General features: G+C 40.1%; 1 protein-coding gene across 3 annotated transcripts in view; it reads right to left on the bottom strand.

The window, feature by feature from the left end:
- LOC121297902 (proto-oncogene tyrosine-protein kinase Src-like) overlaps window positions 1-23226 on the bottom strand; it is a 67293-nt gene that overhangs the window by 25886 nt on the left and 18181 nt on the right. For 2 of the 3 annotated variants that reach the window (XM_041224529.1, XM_041224528.1), the window contains 5 exons: window positions 12912-13130; window positions 11580-11679; window positions 7244-7261; window positions 5957-6055; window positions 4996-5099 (listed from right to left, as the gene is read on the bottom strand). In XM_041224529.1, the coding sequence (XP_041080463.1) occupies window positions 4996-5099; window positions 5957-6055; window positions 7244-7261; window positions 11580-11679; window positions 12912-13122 (532 nt within the window). In that variant the 5' untranslated portion in view covers window positions 13123-13130. The remainder of the gene's footprint in view (window positions 1-4995; window positions 5100-5956; window positions 6056-7243; window positions 7262-11579; window positions 11680-12911; window positions 13131-23226) is intronic. The other variant, XM_041224530.1, reaches the window with a different exon arrangement.

Genomic DNA, 23226 nt, shown 5'->3' with positions numbered 1-23226 from the left:
ATCTGCCTGCCCGATATGGTGTTTGAACACGGAACCGGTTGAGTTATTTTAGCTAAAAAAAAAGTTTCCGCAATTCTTAAAGATTACCATACGTATTTGCAAAAAACTTTGGACAAAAAAAAATATCCATCACACGGAGCATATGAAATGCTGCCCCAATCCGTTTTGAAGTGGCCGAGAAAACATACCCCTCAAAATGGAATTCAAACAAGACTCTGCCAGCCGCTCTTACCTAGAATATCGCAGTGTTATAATAAAACATGATGGGCTACCGTTTTCTTTTCTCTGTTGGCTAGTGAAGAAAACGCATTTAATCAGCCAAATTGGGGTAATCCTGTTTAACTGCACTTGTAGATCTCTTGACCTACCACTCCTCCATGCACAGGACTTCCCTGATATGCGCCCCCAGTTATTGGATCCTCAGCTAATGCACTATCCTGCACTACTAGTATGTCACTGTAGATATAACCTCTTGTGATCCTAGCATGTTGCATCCTATTTAATATTGTGTTTTAGTAACATTAGTATGTGCACTTACTGTAAAATATACTGCATTTAAATATGAATATTGCATTGTAACCCTGTACTATACTGCATTAAATATATATATTATATATATATATATATATATATATATATATATATATATATACACACACACACACACACACACTCAAAAGTATTCACCCCCCTTGGACTTTTCCACATTATATTGTGTTACAATATGGAATCAAAATTGATTTAATTAGGAGTTTTGCCACTGATCAACACAAAAAGGTACATAATGTCAAAGTGAAAAATGAAATCTACAAATTGTTCTAAATTAATTACAATACAAAACAGAAAATAAATGATTGCATAAGTATTCACCCCCTTGAGTCAATATTTGGTCGAGGCACATTTGGCAACAATTACAGCCATGAGTCTATTTGGATAAGTCTCTACCAGCTTTGCACATCTGGACACTGCAATTTTTGCCTATTCTTCTTTGCAAAATTGCTCCAGCTCCATCAAGTTGGATGGGGAACTTTGGTGAACAGCAATTTTCAACTCTTTCCAGATATTCTCAATTGGATTGAGGTCCGGGCTTTGACTGGGCCACTCCAGGACATTGACCTTTTTGTTTTTAAGCCACTCCAGTGTGGCTTTGGCTGTATGTTTGTGGTCATTGTTCTGCTGGAAGGTTAATCTTCTCCCCAGGTCTCTTGCAGACTTCCACAGGTTTTCCTCCAGGATTTCTCTGTACTTTGCTACATCCATTTTGCCCTCTATCTTCACACGCTTTCCAGGCTCTGACGCAGAGAAGCATCCCTATAGCACGATGCTGCCACCACCATCCTTCACGGTAGGGATGCTGTTCTCTAGGGATGATGTATGGTGTTAGGCTTGAGCCAAACATAGCACTTAGCGTTGAGTCCAAAAAGCTCTGTTTTGGTCTCATCGGACCATAGAATCTTCTTCTATTTGGTCTCAGAGTCTCCCATATGCCTTCTGGCAAACTCTAGCCGAGATTTTATGTTTTTTTTCAACAAAGGCTTTTTTTTTTTGCCACTCTCCCATAAAAAGGCCAGTTGGTGAAGCACCCGGGCTATTGTTGCAGTATGCAGTGTCTCCTAGCTCAGCCGTGGAAGACTGTAACTCCTTTAGAGTTGCCATAGGTCTCTTGGAGGCCTCCCTGACTAGTGCCCTTCTCGCCTGGATACTCAGTTTTTGAGGATGGCTGATATGCTGAATACGCATCGATTTCCATATACAGACGTCAAGTTTGTGTTGATGAACACTGCAGCTCTCGATCTGAAGTTCCAATAAAAATGGCACGCATTGTATTGTGTAGGCTCGCAATACAAATATTTTTATATGTTTTCAAATGAAGATCAGCTTGTTGATCTGCAAGTCTTGCAACATTATCTTTGTTGTTGGCAGTTTTCCCACTGGGAATAGTTCCGTTGATCAGACGTAACTCAGTTCAGCTAATGCTTTGCAATTGAAAAGTTATATAGTTTGTAAGTGTTCTTGTTTGTGGCAATTCTCTCGGAATCTTCCAAAAACATAATTGACAGCTTCGCTTCAGTTCGTTTCGTGCAGATACATGGAAACAAAGACCCGCTTTCTGATTAATGCAGTATCCCGTTTACTGATCCAGTCTCTCGTAGGACAGACGGCAAGGCCCTTCCTCAGAAGATGATTCTAGCCATTATTCAGAACATTGGTTCTTCCTTGCCTTCTGTGAATTCGAGCACATATGCTCCCATGACTCTGCAACTTTGTTCAGAGCAGCAGCATGCATTTCATCCCTCCAAACGTGAAGACACCTAGAATTGTTTGGCTTGTGGCACCGAATGGATCAGTCACTGATCGTGAAGATAAGCCATGTGTCCAGTACTTCGTTTACGACTCTTTTTAAAAGCATTCTTTGTCAGTGGGGGAGGTTGAGACCACAAACAAAGAAGACACAGAGAATGGTTTAAGACTCCCCCCTGTACATTCCAATTCTGTTATTTTCATGCACAGAATGATATTATGACCCCCCTTCTGACGCTACAGCCTGTTCTAGACAGATTCACAGTTGTGCCATATTCTCTCCATTTCTTAATAATGGACTTTACTGTGCTCCAAGGGGATATTCAATGCCTTAGAAATGTTCTTATATCCTACCCCTGATTGGTGCCTTTGAAGAACCTTATTCTGGATTTACTTTGAATGTTCCTTTGTCTTCATGATGTAGTTTTTGTTAGGAAATGTACCAACCAGCTGTAGAGGCTCCCAGAGACAGGTGTGTTTAACATGAAATAATGTGAAACACCATAATTGCACACAGGTGGACTCCATTCAACTAATTATGTGACTTCTAAAGACAATTGGTTGCACCAGAGCTTATTTAGGTGTGTTATAGCAAAGGGTGTGAATACTTATGCAATCAATTATTTTCTGTTTTATATTTGTAATTAATTTAGAACAATGTCGATTTTATTTTTCACTTTGACATTATGGCTTTTTTTGTGTTGCTCAGTGGCAAAAACTCCTCATTAAATCCATTGTGATTCCATGTTGTAGCACAATACACACAATAAACTAAATAGCGCCTTATAAAAGTGACTAGCGAGTGACTCGCGAGTATGCAATATTTAAACTTGACACAACAGGTACATCTCACCACTACCCTCCGATTTCAGAAACATATTTAAAACAAAATTAAAATCTCTCCTGCTCTCTGCTGACACAACCACTGGGCTTTTAAACAAGGTCAAGCTCGGCATAGAATTCTATTGTGCTCGCCGCAGATAGGAAGGACTGCAGCACTGTGCAGACTCACACGGAAGTCGTTTAGTCCACATATCATCTAATGCTGGTTTACATTCTAGAGAAATTATGCCGGTTACCGGCCATCGGGGTGAAAACAGCCTCAGAAATTATTGGTCAGCTTCTCTTGAAGGCCGCAAAGGCTGAATAGGATCGTTTCTTACAAAACACACTCTCTGAAGCCCCTCCCTTGAGTACCAGTGCAGTGCAGTGTAGTGCAGCGCAGAGTTCGGCTGTTTCATGAATCCTCCCACAGATTATAAATGGCAGTGTTCAATGTAATGTTTATGGCAAATAAAAAAAAAAAAAGTACAAAATATATTTGTTACAATCAAACAGTCTTCAGGGACTATTTTTTCTCTGCGGAAGGATACATAATATATTTCTTATTTTTTTTCCTTAAAAAAGCCAGTTTGTGTAATTATTTAAAAAAAAAAAGAAAATGCTAAATTTTATAAGCGACATAACACACTCCAGGGTGTGCGGCAAGACAATTCTTACCGCACACCCTGTTGTGGGTTACTCCTTACGTATTGTGGCTGAGGTGACGGAGGAAGTCTAAAGGAGAACAATTGTAGTCCATGAAGGGTTACAGGGACTACATTTCCCAGAATGCCATGGGACTGCAGGAAATCAGAAGCACCTGGGTCTGATTCAGCCCTCAATAATGAAAAAAGAAACTTGCAATCAGGGCTGCGGACGAAGGAAAGGCCATGTACACCCAAAGGAGTACAGAGTGTACGATTCAAGGAGAAAGGTACTGTGAATTTGTGCGAGTAGGGGAAAAAACTTACTGCATTTAGTTTTACAGTGACTGAGTCTAGGTTCCAGTTTGAGTCAGCACAGAGCCTTGGTGTACACTTAGATGCCACAATGTCTTTGTAGGCACATATTTCTTCTGTTGTCAAACCCTCTTTTTTCCCTTTATGGAAGATTCTCAAAGTTCAAGGTTTTCTCTCTCTCACGGAAGCTGAGATTTTGATTCATGATTTTGTAACCGCTCGGCTTGACCACTGCAACTCCCTATTTGCAGGCCTTCCACCTAAAGCAATTGATATATTACAAATAGCTCAGAATGCAGCTGCCAGAATCTTGACTGGTATGAAAAAGTACCACCACATTACACCAGTCCTGGCTAAACATCATAGGCTTCCCATCAAGTAATCTCTTAAATCTACTTCTCCTGACTTATGGCTCACTCAATGGTACTGGTCCTACTCACCTTACTGAATTACTTTTCCCTTACTAGCCGGTCCGTACCCTTAGATCCTCCTAGGCTGGCCTGCTGGTTGTTCCTGATTTGAAACAGGTTGCTCTCACAGGCCATTCCTTTCTGTCTCCTGTGCTATGGAATGACCTCCCCGTTGACACCAGGAACTGCTAGTCAGTTGATTAGTTTAAAAAAGGTCTTAAGACTTATCTGTTCGGTCTCACATTTGGTTAAGGCCCTTGAGATGAGTCTCTCGTTGTGCTCTGCTATCTGTTTGGTGAAGGCCCTTGAGAATAGCATCTCTCGTTGTGCTCTGCTATCTGTTTGGTGAAGGCCCTTGAGATGAGAGTCTCTCGTTGTGCTCTGCTATCTGTTTGCTTTTATATCCAAATTTGCATTTTGTGTTTATGTCCTGATTTTATGATTGGTTAGTTTATTTCTCTTTTAGATATTGTGTGTGACATGAATGTGCTGCTCAGTCCCACCCTTTGTGGTCTCGCTCTCCCGGATCAGGAAGGTTCCTCTCCGGTTCTCCAGGTTCAGCAGCATCCTCTCCGATTCCCTCCGAGTGATCTTTCCAAAGTACCATCTAAGGAGGAAACACACAGAATCACTAAAGAATATGCTAGGGAACATGTTGCTATCCAGTCAGATGACAGGCTACGCATTGAAAGGTCACTGGGGAGCACTGTCTGGCCACTTTCAAAAACTCGGACAGATGTACAGTGGCCTATCACTGCCCTCAGCTCTTTATGTGTACATAAAGATAGACAGACAGCCTTCAGTCTCCTATGCAGTCAATCCCTATTAACTGATCTCCCTTAGTACTTATGCAGTCAATCCCTTAACTCATTTACTACTTAGTGTTTGAAATCATTCTGGTTCTGTGGTTCTGGTTCTCAATATACTGAGCTAATAGAATTTTACTCTGAATCTTCATTTACCTGCTTTGAGACTGGCTGGAGAATCCTTGATAGTAGGTGAAGCTAGCTAAAAAGTCACATTGTATCGTGATTTGAATGGAATTAGAAAAGCTGTTAAGTCCCAGCAGTTAGGATTCTTCAGGCAAGCTCAACGCAGCGCTAAGGCAGGTATTGACAAATTGAGAACAAATATGACAAACAAAATCCAGACCCTCTCACGATACTCACAAACACTTCTCACGGGTTTTACCTCAGCCCACAATACTGTCAGAAGGCTCTCATACATGTGTTTTAGATACAGAAGAATATGTCCTCCTTCTGTCAGTTATCAAATTTGGCTCATTGTAACTGGAACTGACTTGTAACAGAATGCCAGGGGTGTTTACATCTTTACAGACAGACAGCTCTCCTCACCTTCGTCAAGCATAGATTCAATACCTGTTAGCAGACAGACACTGTATAAAACAGACAGAGGACTTTATTATCCCAATATTTGTTTTTAAAAAAAAATCAAGAGATTTACTCTTCCGCCTGGATGGAGTCTGAAGGCGCTACGTAATTACTGGGAGCGTAACCAGTGTTCCCCGACGTGAGAGAGCGGGCCAGCCACCAGTCTCCTTCCCTGAAACACACGGAACAAGCAGCCGTCAAAACACATGGCACACAATACACTCCATTACCTCTAATCCATCCCTGAAACACACAGCACACAATATAATCCAATACCTCTCACCCATCTGAAACACACAGCACACAATACACTCCATTACCTCTAATGCACCTGAAACACACAGCACACAATACACTCCATTACCTCTCACCCATCCCTGAAACACACAGCACACAATACACTCCATTACCTCTCACCCATCTGAAACACACAGCACACAATACACTCCATTACCTCTCACCCATCTGAAACACACAGCACACAATACACTCCACTAGTTTTCAGCAGCATTTCAGTAAATCTTACCCAATTTATATTGCTAGCATTTTGTAGGTCTCAGGTTTTCCTATATGAATAACACACACGTGAATTTATTTGAAGATTTTATTGAACAATATTTATCGAATACTCCTTGTAGATGCTTCCAAGCTGTACTCCCTGTCAACTTCCTAAGTCACGTGAAGGAATTAAGAATTTAAATGCAAGCCAAAGCGTCTAGCTTCTGGGAGCTGGAGTTCTACAAAATACATGGCAAACATTTAGAATGTTTACATTTTTTTCTTGAAAAATATATATTTTATAAAAATGTGCTTCATGAAGAGCAGCACAGAAACAAGAGCAAGAGACCTGAAGAGGCTCTATTGTTGATCAATCCTATGAAAAAATGCCATTCAAAATCAAACCACGAGTATATCTTTCATACAAGAAAAAAGTGAGATCTATGCATATTATCAGTTTACTGGAATTATTTTGTAAGCAAATGCCCTATTTAAGAAAACTGGCGGCTAATGTTAGAATACAATTAATTATATTGTAAAATGTATTATAATTAACAGAATAATTAACGCAGAACATGCATATACATACACAGAAGCTCACATAGGTGTTGAAGGTGAGACAGCATCAAATTAGTCTCACTCTTCCCTTTTGTCTCCCATTGATAAGAAGCCAACGGGTAGCACCTTGTCGTAGTCTTTACTAGATACTACTGTGAACCGTGCGGAGGTCACACTTAACAAGGGTGAAAGCAAACAAAACGAGAACTGGAAATGAATGATATGCAGGTGAGAGACTCATTCTGCACCCTTTTTATTCCATCTGACAGCACATATGACATATATAGAAAGGAAGAGTACTGACCTGCTGTTCAGCTTTCTCCTAAATTAAGTCATGAAGCGTGCAGAGGGGGGAAAAAAAGAGGTTATGGAAATAATACAGCAGGTTCCAGGACCCAGCACAGAGACAACATAGCATTTAGAACAGACTTGAAAAGAACAGTTGGAAAATGAAACTATAAAACTTTGTCACAGGCTTTTTAAAGGAATTGTAGCTAAAATAATTCCAGATATTTGACATGCTTTGCACTCCCAATAAGGCTCATATGTGTGGTTTTGACAAACACAGGTGATCACAAGCACGCATGTTTTATTTCTGGTACTACATTAGATTAAAAGTTCTGCTTCCATGCCTTACTCGCAGGAAACTGTTACCCTTCCTAAGTTACCTGAGCAGTGTTTTTTGGGTCCTGTTACTGCCTGTTTAAGTATGTGGTCCCCAGAGTCACACTGCACAAACCTACGTTTTTCAATATGTTACAAGAGCAAGCCTCTTAGTGTTTCCCTGTTTATTTTATGTATTTGTTTGGTACGGTCCTCGTGTTCAGAGTGGCTCTTTCTCCACTTTCTCAAACATATTTACAAGCCTGCTTTCAGAACTCGTTCAGGAGCTGCTCCTCCGTTGTCGTTGCCTGGTGACCTGACACTTCGGATCAAGGTTCCTGTAGTTTGTCTGGCAAGCCTGTGCATGAACTCATCATACCGCTATAAAAGCATCATTTCAGATTTAAGAAGGCATTTTGTTTGACTCACATAAACGCCACTAAAAAAACACCACCTATAAAATCGCTGAACACCAAGCTGCGATAAGAAACCAAAATATAGATTATGCAATAGCAAGACATTATAAAACTATGAACTGCGGTCCAGCTTCCAGTTTAAAATGTATTGGATACTACAACACTGTAGTTACTGAAAGAGGAGGTAATTATAAATGTACTGTTAAGAGGGAATCATAGTGGACATTCACACTGAAAAGAATGGAACCACACATCCAAATGAAACCTTAGACCTCTGCCCATGTTTGTAAGAAAGTGTAATACGAGAACTGATAATTACAGAAGAGTCTTTAGTGAAACACAATATAACGAGTACTCTTTTATAGAAGTAATGTCTTCTGACAAAACTGACTTACTTGCTGTTAGACAAGAAATTGTGCTTTAAAGTGGTACAATGATCCAAGTTTCTTTAATAAAATGACCTAGTTGCTTGTAAGAATTGAAAAAGAGAAATGTTGTATTTTGCCTGCGTTTTTCATCTGTATGATTAAAGAAGCATATTTTGCTTTAATCAATGTTTTTAAATATTCTGTTTGCATGAGAGTGACTACTGATTGCGTTGGGAGTTTACAGTGCTTTGTAACACATGCCTTGCTGTTGTCTACGTACACATTCTTTTCCTTATAAATATTTGATATGTTTACTTAATTGAATTTACTAATTAAACAATTATTTCACAGGGAGAGATGATGTGTATAAATAGGGGTGTCCACTGTCCACCTGACGAAGGCACGAGAGTGTGGAAACGCGCTGTGGTGCACAGCTACCTGTTACATGCTGCTTTTGTTTTTGACAATAAAATGAAATAAGTTTTAATAAGTAATTAGTAGTGGTTGTGTTCTATAAATAGAAGTTATATGATCTTTGAGACTTTGCTCATAATATATATACAGTACTGTGCAAAAGTTTTAGGCAGGTGCGAAAAAATGCTGTAAAGTAAGAATGCTTTCAAAAATAGACATGTTAATAGTTTATCTTTATCAATTAACAAAATGCAAAGTGAGTGAACAGAAGAAAAATCTACATCAAATCAATATTTGGTGTGACCACCTTTTGCCTTCAAAACAGCATCAATTCTTCTAGGTACACTTGCACACAGTTTTTGAAGGAACTCGGCAGGTAGGTTGGCCCAAACATCTTGGAGAACTAACCTCAGTTCTTCTGTGGATTTAGGCAGCCTCAATTGCTTCTCTCTCCATGTAATTCCAGACAGAGTCGATGATGTTGAGATCAGGGCTCTGTGGGGGCCATACCATCACTTCCAGGACTCCTTGTTCTTCTTTACGCTGAAGATAGTTCTTAATGACTTTCGCTGTATGTTTGGGGTCGTTATCATGCTGCAGAATAAATTTGGGGCCAATCAGATGCCTCCCTGATGGTATTGCATGATGGATAAGTATCTGCCTGTACTTCTCAGCATTGAGGAGACCATTAATTCTGACCAAATCCCCAACTCCATTTGCAGAAATGCAGCCCCAAACTTGCAAGGAACCTCCACCATGCTTCACTGTTGCCTGCAGACATTCATTCATGTACCGCTCTCCAGCCCTTCAGCGAACAAACTGCCTTCTGCTACAGCCAAATTTTTCAAATTTTGACTCATCAGTCCAGAGCACCTGCTGCCATTTTTCTGCACCCCAGTTCCTGTGTTTTCGTGCATAGTTGAGTCGCTTGGCCTTGTTTCCACGTCGGAGGTATGGCTTTTTGGCCGCAAGTCTTCCATGAAGGCCATTTCTGACCAGACTTCTCTGGACAGTAGATGGGTGTACCAGGGTCCCACTGTTTTCTGCCAATTCTGAGCTGATGGCATTGCTGGACATCTTCCGATTGCAAAGGGAAGTAAGCATGATGTGTCTTTCATCTGCTGCAGTAAGTTTCCTTGGCCGACCACTGCATCTACGGTCCTCAACGTTGCCCGTTTCTTTGTGCTTCTTCAAAAGAGCTTGGACAGCACATCTGGAAACCCCTCCCTATAACATATGTAACATACATTATATACATATAATATAACATATATATATATCCATATAATTATAATATATATATATATATAACTATATATCACATACATATACATACATACATACATACATACATATATATATATATATATATATAAAATACATATAACTGGGGAAACAAGGCCAAGCGACTCAACTATGCACGAAAAACAGGAACTGGGGTGCAGAAAAATGGCAGGGTGCTCTGGACTGATGAGTCAAAATTTGAAATATTTGGCTGTAGCAGAAGGCAGTTTGTTCGCTGAAGGGCTGGAGAGCGGTACACGAATGAATGTCTGCAGGCAACAGTGAAGCATGGTGGAGGTTCCTTGCAAGTTTGGGGCTGCATTTCTGCAAATGGAGTTGGGGATTTGGTCAGAATTAATGGTCTCCTCAATGCTGAGAAGTACAGGCAGATACTTATCCATCATGCAATACCATCAGGGAGGCATCTGATTGGCCCCAAATTTATTCTGCAGCATGATAACGACCCCAAACATACAGCGAAAGTCATTAAGAACTATCTTCAGCGTAAAGAAGAACAAGGAGTCCTGGAAGTGATGGTATGGCCCCCACAGAGCCCTGATCTCAACATCATTGAGTCTGTCTGGGATTACATGAAGAGAGAGAAGCAACTGAGGCTGCCTAAATCCACAGAAGAACTGTGGTTAGTTCTCCAAGATGTTTGGGCCAACCTACCTGCCGAGTTCCTTCAAAAACTGTGTGCAAGTGTACCTAGAAGAATTGATGCTGTTTTGAAGGCAAAGGGTGGTCACACCAAATATTGATTTGATGTAGATTTTTCTTCTGTTCACTCACTTTGCATTTTGTTAATTGATAAATATAAACTATTAACATGTCTATTTTTGAAAGCATTCTTACTTTACAGCATTATTTTACACCTGCCTAAAACGTTTGCACAGTACTGTATGTATGTGTGTGTGTGTGTGTGTGTATGTATATATATATATATATATATATATATATATATATATATATATATATATATATATATACACACACTATTCATATATCCCATACATGATTCATATATCTTGTGTATATATTCTTATGTCCTTATGTTCTCATGATTATTAAGGTGCTGGTAATGACAGTGCTGGAGAGAGCTCAGAATGCAGTGTTTAGACTTGTGCTCATGATTACTAAGGTGCTGGTAAAGACAGCGCTCAATGGCTTAATGGGTTCAGCTGCCCCCATGTTGAATGACTCTTTGGGTTCTTACACAGACTGTGGCTAATTATTCTAGTAAAAGCAGTTTAATCCCTGGACCCTTGCTGTCAGCAGTAATTGGGAAGACTGTTTGCTTGTCTGAGGGGAGGCTACAGTGCAGTGCATGACGAGACAGAAGAGGATAGTGCAGGACAGTGCAGGACAGGGCAAGGCAGTGCATAGCAGGGTAGGACGGTGCATAACAAGACAGGAGAGTACACTACAGCACAGGAGAGGACAGGACCAGAGAGGACACTACATGACAGGAGAGGACATCACAGGATACTGCAGGACAGGAGAGGGCAGGACAGGACACTGCAGGACGGAGCTGAGTTAGCTGGAATGTCCTTACGTGTTGTTGACGATCTGAAGCCTCTCTCCCTTCTTGAAAGACAGGTCCGTGGCGGTCCGAGACTCATAGTCATACAGTGCTACGAACGTGGTGACACCCCCTACAGCAGAGAAAGGGAAGTGAGATATACAACCACACACCCACTGTCTTTAAAGATTGCACAACAGGGGCTACAAAAATAACACAACAACCACAATCATCTTAAAGTAAACGAACAAAATATTTCCATAAAATCTCATTAACATTGCATAGGTCTCAAATGGGCCGTTTTGAAACAAAAACGTTACAGAAACATGTATATTCATTTTAAACTCCGTTATCTGTTAAAGAATACAGATTGTCTTGTATTTCCTCAATCATTTCATCTGGAGAGTGAAATTGTCCCTGCCCCTTCACTGTCTTCCTCCTGTCAATAACCAATCAGCTGCTTCCTCTATTGACTGACATATCAGCCAGTAACGTGACCCAGAAGACATGGTTGAGGTGAAATGAGCCAGGAAATGGAAATGGATAACCAGAGGCTTAGAAACTGAGATCTTCCTTTAACCTCAAGTAGTACCAGAGATGACAATCCACGTGTGCTATAACATGTTTCTTTTAAAACTGCACATTAGAGGCCTTTGTAGCAATTACTTTAAATACTATTAACTGCGCATGAATCAATAAGCACCCAGTGAGCTTGGCATGGTCACAAACCTCCAACACTGACAACATTCAGACCACCTGGAACTGAGATCCCAAAACTTAATTCCGAAGCACACCACCGCATTCCGAAACACACATCCGCATTCCTTCTGGCATACTATTGTAATCCTCCCCCTTCTCTTTCTCAATGGGCATTCCCTCCCCAAACTGACTGGAAGAGACAAGTCGGCACTGCCTGGCCTTAACTCTTTAGCTGCTGCACTTTCTTGTAAATACAAAAGTTTTACAATCCATTTGACTGTGTTGTCGCATATTTCAAGAACTACATTCCTCATAAAAGTGATACTAAAGTATGGTAATTCCTTCAGCTATTTATAGCAGAAGTCCATTTGAACTCATCGTTTTCAAGACGGGACTCGTCAGGGCTGCGACCACAGACCCCTGTTTCACCTTTTGACCTCTGCCAGCCCCCACTTACTTTCCTATATAAATGCAGAATAGTTGAAAGGTCACATCGTCACATGATTTGAATGAAAACAGGAAGGCTGTCCAGTCCCAGCACTAAATATTCTCCAAACAAGCTCAGATAAAGACAGATTTAGATAACAAGATTGGAATGCTGGAGCTCCAGAACCCAGAGCACCATATAACAAGCAATTGAAATGAATGCTACTCTGTTTTCAGTACCTGCAAGCGGGCCACCCCCCATGGGCTCCACGCCCCCAAAGGGAGTGAGCTCCGCCGTGTTGCTGCTGCAGGGCTGCGAGGCACCAGCCGGGCTGCGCTGGGGGGTCTGTGTCTGGGGGTGAGTGTGCTTGGGGTAGTGGGAGCTGATAGTCCCATCCAGGCTGGGAGAGCACTGGCCTGAGTCCTTGGGCTTACTCTTTGCTCCCCCCATCACAGGGCCTGAAACGTGACAACAAAAACAAACAAACAGTCTCACATTAATTAAGCACGCTTAATTCATTTCATTCAAGAACCATTTGGTGAACTGCAGCGAGTCAAGCTGTGGTTTTGTATCCCAACACAAACGATACACACCTCTATTACAAAATCTCATGTAAAGAAAGTGTCTCGATCCATCGATGCACAGTGAGTCATTACTCCCCTACTAGAACTAGGTAGTGTCAAAATGGCATGTGAAAATATAATAAAAAAAGTTTTATACACAACACCAGGCATGTTTGTAATCTCTACAACCTGCACAGTTCTAGAAGCTAAAAGAGAATTGCTTGAGTTTCCCATTCCTCCCAGTTCGGACAGCAGAAAATTCTCAGTGCGTGAAAAACACACGCGTCCAGTATGAAGGGATGATCTGCCTGTGTGAAACACACACGCGTCCAGTATGAAGGGATGATCTGCCTGCGTGAAACACACACGCGTCCAGTATGAAGGGATGATCTGCCTGTGTGAAACACACACGCGTCCAGTATGAAGGGATGATCTGCCTGCGTGAAACACACACGCGTCCAGTATGAAGGGATGATCTGATTTTTTTTATTTTATTTTTTCTTGCCAAGAACATCACTTTATACATAATGCACAAATCGAGGCAACAATTTAACAGACTGTAGAAAACATCACTACATTTCAACTCTAGTTTTCACATAAAATTACTGTTTGATGTGATTTCTTAATGGGCATATTATATCCACACTTTGCAGATCAATAAGTATGATCTCAGATAACAAAGCTAACATTACTCTGAAAGGTTTCAGTAAAACAGCATAAAACACTCCTACATTCCGGACACATTGTGACCAGGCTGCCTGGTGGTGACGTCAGACCCGAATGAGTCTACACACAGACAGTCAGGACTGCAGGGTATGAAACAGCATAAAACACTCCAACATTCCAGACACAGACACCTTGTGACCAGGCTGGCTGGTGGGGAGGTCAGACCAGGATGAGTCTGGACACAGACAGTCAGGAAAAGGTTTTGGTTGTTTCAAATGTTCCATATGTAAGTTCATAACCACTCCACTTCAAGCTAGTGCCAGTGAAGCCCACGTTGCTACTTTTTTCTCTAGATCAATATTCAGAGAATGTACAATTGAAGAAATAGCCAGTTTGGATAAAACTATGTGGTACTTTAACCTCACCAAAGTGGCCTGAAGCAATGCTCAAATGCACGACAAATGAATCTTCAAAAATCTGCCAGAAATCCCTGGATACCAACATATTTTGCTTGATGCTTGTAGATCTCATCAACATCTATCCAAACATATCTTTGGGTGATTTTGGAGTCCCCCCCCACGCAAGTTATTACGGCGTAAACTTGGTACAAATAGCAAAAATTAAAATTTCAGTGGGGTTTAATGACCAGTGGTGGGACTTGAAACCAAATGTTTTTCACAGAATTTGGAAGTTCTAAGGGTCTTGCAGCAATATTTACATTTTAGGACCCACATCCCCTACAGGGTAAAGGGTACGGCTGAAGTTTGAATTAAACTTGTCACTTACCCCTCGTCTTGCCTGAAGCGAGTCGGGTGTTGCTAGTATTTTTTTTCTGAAAAGCCCTATTCAATACCAGTAGAACGAGGTGCTACACATGACAGTAGCATCTAAATTGCACCCTGGGTAATTTTTCTGGTCAAAGTCCCTTTCTCACTTTAGGTTGACCTTTTCAAGGTCACACGTCGAAGGGGAACGTTTTAAAAAAATAATTTTCTGAGCTCAGCATATCTGAAAACGCCCAGTTGAATTTTTGTAGGGACATCTGAGATTGATGGGCAACAGCCCTGGCTGGGTTGGCATGGACTGACCCATGAACACTTGTGTGTGGTTGGGTTGGCAGGCTCAACAAACCTGAATGGGGAGCATTTGGTTGAAAACTTTGAGACACAGAGAGCCAAAAAAAAAAACTTTTTTTTTTGTTTTTTTTTTTTTAAATGATTAAGATGCTTTTTTGTGCACCTCTATCTCAAAGTATAGCAAATTAAGGAGCCACGCTCGGCACAGAGTCCCAGAGGTGCAGCTGTGCAACGGGGTTTTCATATTTTTGGGGGTGTCCTAGTTTTACAGAAATTGAACTGTAAAGGTAGCACAGTCTGAAGTCACCGACATCACTGCTAGGCAGAGTTAATAATAGGAGCATGCTATAGACCGCCAGATTCAGACGGTGAGCACAATAATCTGTTATACAATGACATTAGAAATGCGTGTAGCAAAGGAGAAGCCATACTAATGGGGGATTTCAATTTCCCCCAAATAAAATGGGAAAACCCGGTGAGTAGCGCGAAGGATGAAATAGAAATGGTGGAAATGACAAATGACTGCTTCCTAACACAATTTGTCAAGGCACCGACTAGAGGGGAGGCATGCCTTGATTTAGTCTTTTCAAATAACGAAGATAGAATAACTAAAACAGAGGTCAGAGAACCACTGGCAAACTCAGACCACAACATGGTCTCATTTGAAGTATTTTTTAAAACCCCCAAAGTAATGACTAAAGCTAAGGTTTACAATTTTAGAAAAGCAAACTATGAAGGTATGAAACAGAGACTTACAGAAGTAGACTGGAGTAAAATAGAGAAAACACCCACAGAAGAAGGATGGTTGTTCTTCAAAAATGTAGTACTAGAGGCGCAAAACAATTATATCCCTAAAGTAGACAAATCTAAATGTAAAACTAAATTGCCAAAATGGTTTAATAGATCAATTAAAAAAAATATTTCAGCAAAAAAAGGCACTTTATAGTGCATTAAAAAAGGACCAAAAAGAAAGTACGCAGAAAGAGTACACAGAACTGCAAACGCAAGTCAAAAAGGAAGTTAGAAAGGCCAAGAGAGAAATAGAAATGAACATTGCTAAGGGAGCTAAAACCAATTCCAAAATGTTTTTCCAATATTACAACAGCAAGAGAACATTCAAAGAGGAGATTAAATGTTTACTGAGGCAGAAGTGTTAAAGGGACTAGGCGCTCTTAAAATAAACAAATCCCCTGGGCCGGATGAGATCCTCCCAGTAGTACTCAAAGAAATGAAAGAAGTTATTTACAAGCCGCTAACCAAGATCATGCAGCAGTCTCTTGACACAGGGGTGGTACCGACAGACTGGAAAATTGCAAACGTAATACCGATCCACAAAAAGGGAAACAAAACTGAACCAGGTAACTACAGACCAGTAAGCCTGACTTCTATTATATGCAAACTTATGGAAACTATAATAAGATCCAAAATGGAAAATTACCTATATGGTAACAGGGTACTGGGAGACAGTCAACATGGTTTTAGGAAAGGGAGATCGTGTCTAACTAACTTGCTTGATTTTTTTGAGGATGCAACATTGATAATGGATAATTGCAAAGCATATGACATGGTTTATTTAGATTTCCAGAAAGCTTTTGACAAAGTCCCGCACAAAAGATTAATTCTCAAACTGAACGCAGTTGGAATTCAAGGAAACACATGTACATGGATTAGGGAGTGGTTAACATGTAGAAAACAGAAAGTACTGATTAGAGGAAAAACCTCAGAATGGAGTGTGGTAACCAGCGGTGTACCACAGGGATCAGTATTAGGTCCTCTGCTATTTCTAATCTACATTAATGATTTAGATTCTGGTATAGTAAGCAAACTTGTTAAATTTGCAGACGACACAAAAGTAGGAGGAGTGGCAAACACTGTTGCAGCAGCAAAGGTCATTCAAAATGATCTAGACGAGATTCAGAAGTGGGCAGACACATGGCAAATGACATTTAATAGAGAAAAGTGTAAGGTACTGCACGCAGCAAATAAAAATGTACATTATAAGTATCATATGGGAGATACTGAAATTGGAGAAGGAATCTATGAAAAAGATCTAGGAGTTTTTGTTGACTCAGAAATGTCTTCATCTAGACAATGTGGGGAAGCTATAAAAAAAGGCTAACAAGATGCTCGGATACATTGTGAAAAGTGTTGAATTTAAATCAAGGGAAGTAATGTTAAAACTGTACAATGCACTAGTAAGACCTCATCTTGAATATTGTGTGCAGTTCTGGTCACCTCGCTATAAAAAAGATATTGCTGCTCTAGAAAGAGTGCAAAGAAGAGCGACCAGAATATTCCGGGCTTAAAAGGCATGTCATATGCAGACAGGCTAAAAGAATTGAATCTGTTCAGTCTTGAACAAAGAAGACTACGTGGCGACCTAATTCAAGCATTCAAAATTCTAAAAGGTATTGACAGTGTCGACCCAAGGGACTTTTTCAGCCTGAAAAAAGAAACAGGGACCAGGGGTCACAAATGGAGATTAGACAAAGGGGCATTCAGAACAGAAAATAGGAGGCACTTTTTTACATAGAGATTTGTGAGGGTCTGGAATCAACTCCCCAGTAATGTTGTTGAAGCTGACACCCTGGGATACTTCAAGAAGCTGCTTGATGAGATTTTGGGATCAATAAGCTACTAACAACCAAACGAGCAAGATGGGCCGAATGGCCTCCTCTCGTTTGTAAACTTTCTTATGTTCTTATGTTCAGAGTGACTTGCGACCATTCCACTGCACTAAATATGGAGACATGGAATATACAGTGCTATAGAAAGTCTACACCCCCTTGAACTTTTTTCACATTTTTTCCCCACTTATTTATACACCATACTCCATGCTGTCAAGGGGAAAAAGGGCTTTATTGAGAATAAATTTATATATTAAAAATACAAAACTGAAAGAGCATAATTGGAGAAGTCTCCACCACCCCTGAGTTAAAACTTGGTGGAAGAACCTTTGGCAGCAATTACAGCTGTGAGTGTTGGGATAGGTCTCTACCAACTTTGCACACCTAGATTTGACAATAGTTGACCATTCTTCTTTACAAAGCTGTTCAAGCTCTGTTAAGTTCCTTGGGGAGCACTGATGGACAGCAATCCCATCAAGTCATGCCTCAAATTTTCGACTGGATTTAGGTCAGGGCTCAGACTGGGCCACTCAAGGACATTTACCTTTTTATTCCTTAGCCACGCAGGTGTAGCTTTGGCTGTGTGCTTTGGGTCGTTGTCATGCTGAAAGGTGAACTTCAGTCCCAGTTTCAGCTTTCTTGCAGAGGGCAGCAGGTTTTCCTCAAGAACTTCTCTGTACTTTGCTCCATTCATTTTCCCTTCTATCCTGACAACTGCCTCAACCCCTGCCGATGAGAAACATCCCCATAACATGATGGTGCCACCACCATGCTTCACAGTAGGGATGGTGTTCTTTGGGTGATGTGCTGTGTTGGGTTTGCGCCAAACATAAAGCTTTGCATTTAGGCCAAAAAGTTCCACTTTAGTTTCGTCAGACCACAAAACCTTTTGCCACATGGCTAAATTCTTGAGTAATGGCTTCCTTCTTGTCACCCTACCATACAGGCCATAGATTTGTGGAGTGCTTGGGATATTGTTGTCACATGCACACTTTGACCAGTCTTGGCCATAAATGCCTGTAGCTCTTGCAAAGTTGCCACTGGTCTCTTGGTAGCCTCTCTGATCAGTCTCCTTCTTGCTCTTCAAGGCTTTTGATATTTTTTTTATACCCATCCCCTGACCTGTGTCTTTCAACAACTTTGTCCCAGAGTTCTTTTGAAAGCGCCTTGGTGCTCATGGTTGAGTCTTTGCTTTGAAATGCACTACCCAGCAGGGGGAACCTACAGAAACTGCTGAATTTATCCTGAAATCATGTGAATCACTACAATTTAACAAAGGTGGAGGCCACTTAACTTGGTGTTTGATTTTGAAGGCGGTTGGGTACACCCGAGTTAATTTAGGATTGCTATTATAAGGGGGGTGGACCAGGGTTGTCAGATTTCTGTTGGGTTTATAGCCCAAAGTTACTTAAAAAAAAATAGCCCAATTATTTGTTTTAACTGAAAGCAAGCTTACTATTAACACGTAGCCCTATGCATAAAAAAAACAATCAAAAGCTTTCGTAAGAAAAGATACCTGGTATAAATCTGATAGAAACTACAAGCCCTAGTACAGCTCATCCACACGTCAGTCAACAAATGTGTATGAAGTATTGAAGGGACAAATTAACATTCATACTAGCAACTGAACTACAGCGTGATCCCTTTATTGAAATACTAATGCTGGTACTGTATCCCAAACAATATTGCAAACACGAAAACAGTTCAATCTTTTAAAGTTATACCACCAATCTAATTACATTATCAACCCACGACTCCTTTCCCGCAGGTGTGTTTTTAAAGTAGCCCAATTCTGCAGGAAAACCGCAGACCTGGCAACACTGGGGTGGACATTTATCCAACCAAGTTATTTCAGTTTTTATTTTTAATTAATTTTCTACAAATTTCTAGAATTTTTTCACTTTGAAGTTGTGGGGTAGGATGTGTAGATAAATGAAAAAAAAAAAAAAAAAAATTTTAACTATTTTAATTTCCAAGCTATAAGGCAACAAAAGGTGAAAATTTTAAAAGGGGGTATATACTTTCTACAGGCACTGTGTGTGTGTGTATATATATATAAGTACCAGTCAATAGTTTGAGTACACCTGCTTGAAAGCAGGCTTTTCATGGTTATCTATGCTTTTAACTGTATAAACTTGTCTGTAAACACGTAATATTTCATTATATGATGCTGTACTTACATAAGCTGATAATCATAAGTGAATTTCATTCAAAAATTTAATTTTTAAATGAAAATGTAAATCTTGTCAATTTCAATGAAATGGTCACCCAAAGCAAGGGGATTTCAGTCTGAAGCCTAAGTCAGTTAAAAGTCTGAAATGTGTATAACACGGTGTTAGAACACTGGCCTAAGTATAAAAGTGTCTTTGTTAGATGTTCTCTGAGTTAACTAGTATGTTACCTAATTAACCCTTTGTCACCAATTATTGTTAACAGGTGAGGGTCCATGATTACTATAAATATAGGTAGCATAGGCACAAGTTTGTCATTCCTGAATGTAAGGGAGCAGAAAATGGCAAAATACGCTCAGTTAAGCAAAGAAACTGAAATCTTAAGACAAATCACAAGAACTTTGCCAGTGTCTGTAAATGCTGTGGCCAAGACCAAACGATTTGAAGAAACTGGCACTCATGAGGACCGAACAAGGCCAGGCAGGCCATGGGTGAGCGCATGAGTGAACGAACAAGGCCAGGCAGGCCATGGGTGAGCGCATGAGTGAACCATGAAGAGGGTGAAGCATGGAAGAGGCAGTGTCATGGTCTGGGGTTGCTTTGTTGGTGAGAGTTGGTGATCTTTACCAAGTCCATAGCAGGCTCAACCTTACTTCAGAGGCATGCCATTCCATCAGGGCTAGTTGGGCAGTACTTCATTCTTTAGCAAGATAATGACCCAAAAGACACCTCAAAGTTGTGCAAGAACTATCTGGCAAAGAAGGAAAGTGAAGGACAACTCAATCTAATGACCTGGCCTGCCCAGTCTCCAGACCTCAATCCCATAGAACTTGTATGGGATGAACAGGACAGAGAGTCCAAGCAAAGCTACCCCTAAGTGCCCTACATCTCTGGGAATTGCTGCAGAAGAGCTGGGAAGACATGTCGGGTGATTTCCTGCTGAAACTTGTTAACTGAATGCCTCGTGTTTGTGAGGCTATTATTAAGGCAAAGGGTGGCTATTTTGAGAATTCCAAGATTTAGAGACAATTTTCAATTTTTCTGAACATTGCTTTGATACTCCTTATGTTTTGTTTTGTATATTGTAACATGTGTTTTCATTTTCAAGCATTTACAGAAACGTATACGACGTAAAACATTGTCAATTATGAAAAAAACCTAGTTTCCAGAAAGTGTACTCAAACTTGTGACTGGTACTGTATGTGTGTGTGTGTGTGTGTGCAATATATATATATATATATATATATATATATATATATATATATATATATATATATATATATATATATGCATGCTGTGCAAAAGTCTTAGACATGTTGCATTGTTAAGAAAGGATCTAAAAGATGCTACAACAGAACACACAAAATCTGATGCTGGACAACAGAAATTGACAGAAGGCACAGGTGGGTCCAAAATCAGAGTCCTAGTTAGTGTCATACTCCAGTACAGTGTGAAGGTCATTACGGGATCCAGTAATGCTGTAGAAGCCGACACCCTGGGATCCAAACGAACAGGAGACGACCCGGTATTAGTCATCCGCATCGGTACAAACAACTTTGGAAGAGACATACCAAAATCCCTGCAAAACAAATTCGTAGAGCTAGTAAGGAAATTAAAAGAGAAAACCAAAAAACTGTGGTATTTTCTGTTACTAAACACCTTTCAAAGGACCATTTGGACACAAATAATTACAAATCGAATGATTGAAGACGTGGTGCACACGGGAAGGCTTTCCCTATCATGATCATTGATCACTTTCTACAACCAGGACTATCTAACAAGACGGTATAGCATTTAAATGGTTGAACTCATTACAAATAACTTGGAGAAAAGAACACATCCCCTGCAAAACAAATTCAGAGGGCTAGGAAGGAAAAGAATGAAAGAAGAAATTTACAAACTGGGACTTGACACAGGGATGGTATGGACAGATGAATACCGTTTTGGGACTCAATACTATCAGTTAGACTAACTTCTATTATATGGGAAACCAAACGAGCAAGAACACCTCATCAAAACAGAACAAGCAACTCCTCAGGCATTGTTTTGTAAACTTTATTATGTTCTTATGATGCAGTGTCGCAGTAAGAACACCTCTGTTAAGAAAGGATGACAAGACTAAAAGGCTAAAATATGCACAAGAACACAGAAATTGGACTATGGAGCAATGGTCAAAGGTGCTATGGATGGACAACCACACCTGTGCCTCCAAAATATCTCCAAAGTATAACAAAGTCCAGAGAATTCTCAATTGACTATCTTTCAAAATACTGCTTTTCTCAACTAATCGTGTAGCACTGACAGTAACACAATACGTTTGCAAACTGAAGGTTGTTATAGGTTCATACAAATCCCATGCATGTCAGAACTTTATGTTTTTAAAAAAAAGAAACATTTTTTGCAGGTAAATGTTCCATTTTAAAACAGAAATAAATCATTTCACATAAATGATAGTCGTCACAATAAGTGTGTTCCATATCACAGAGGTTCCAAAACTTTTTTTTTTTTACCCGAGACCCACCTGTCCAGCTGCATTAGACACTGCGGCCCACTATTAGCACACATTGGGAAAATGTAAAAACACCTTCTATGTTTAAACTTGTAACATTATAAATAAACCTAATTTGGCAGTGGATTCTACATATTGTGATTTTATTAATACTGAACACCCTTTCTACATCTGCCAGCAGAACGACCACATGACCCTAACACTGCCTCATTGTCAGAGCTCTCACTATAACATCCCACCTACAGGTAGGCAATCAGTTAGGACGGATTTGTGAATTTCTGCTTTGATTGACCAATACTGCCTTGCTGCACTTCATTTTTCAACAGTTACAGCCGCCGCCTGGCGCCTGCTTTTCACTACTAATAGAAAAAAAATACATAGAACGTCATTGTCCCGCCCAACTGCATTTCCATGGTCATTAAACTTGGATGTCCTGTAATATACATGTGTGGATAAAACTCCCTAGGGTCTTTTTTTTTGTGTGTCCGATGAATATGACTGATCCATTTTAAATTATCAATAAATCATGTAATATAGATGATACAGACGTCAAAATAAATGTGTTCTCTAGTGTGTTTCCATGTTTTTGTTTTTGTGATCAATTATTATTATTATTATTTTTTTTTTTTTTTTTTTAATATCGGAAACAAAGCATAAAAAACCAAAACAAAACTAAAATAAACTATTTACAACATTGCCAAAATAATAATATAAAAATAAATAAGAAAAAGTTACTACAATATTGTTATATGAAAATAAAATGATATACCAAAAATAGAAGCTAGTTTGAAGGTAATGGAAAAGAAGCCAGAGTCATTTAAACATCAGTGCAGCCAAATCGGCAGCAGTTGCACTCCATGCCTGTAGAGCTGTCAGACGTGCCTTATTAATCCTGGCTGTGGAGCATTCCCACAGAACAATGCTTCTGAAGTCCGACAGCCA

Source organism: Polyodon spathula, chromosome 23, assembly GCF_017654505.1.
Source record: "Polyodon spathula isolate WHYD16114869_AA chromosome 23, ASM1765450v1, whole genome shotgun sequence".
Lineage (NCBI taxonomy): Eukaryota > Metazoa > Chordata > Actinopteri > Acipenseriformes > Polyodontidae > Polyodon > Polyodon spathula.
The sequence above is the reverse complement of the archived record's forward strand: the minus strand, read 5'-3'. Positions and strand labels throughout refer to the sequence as shown.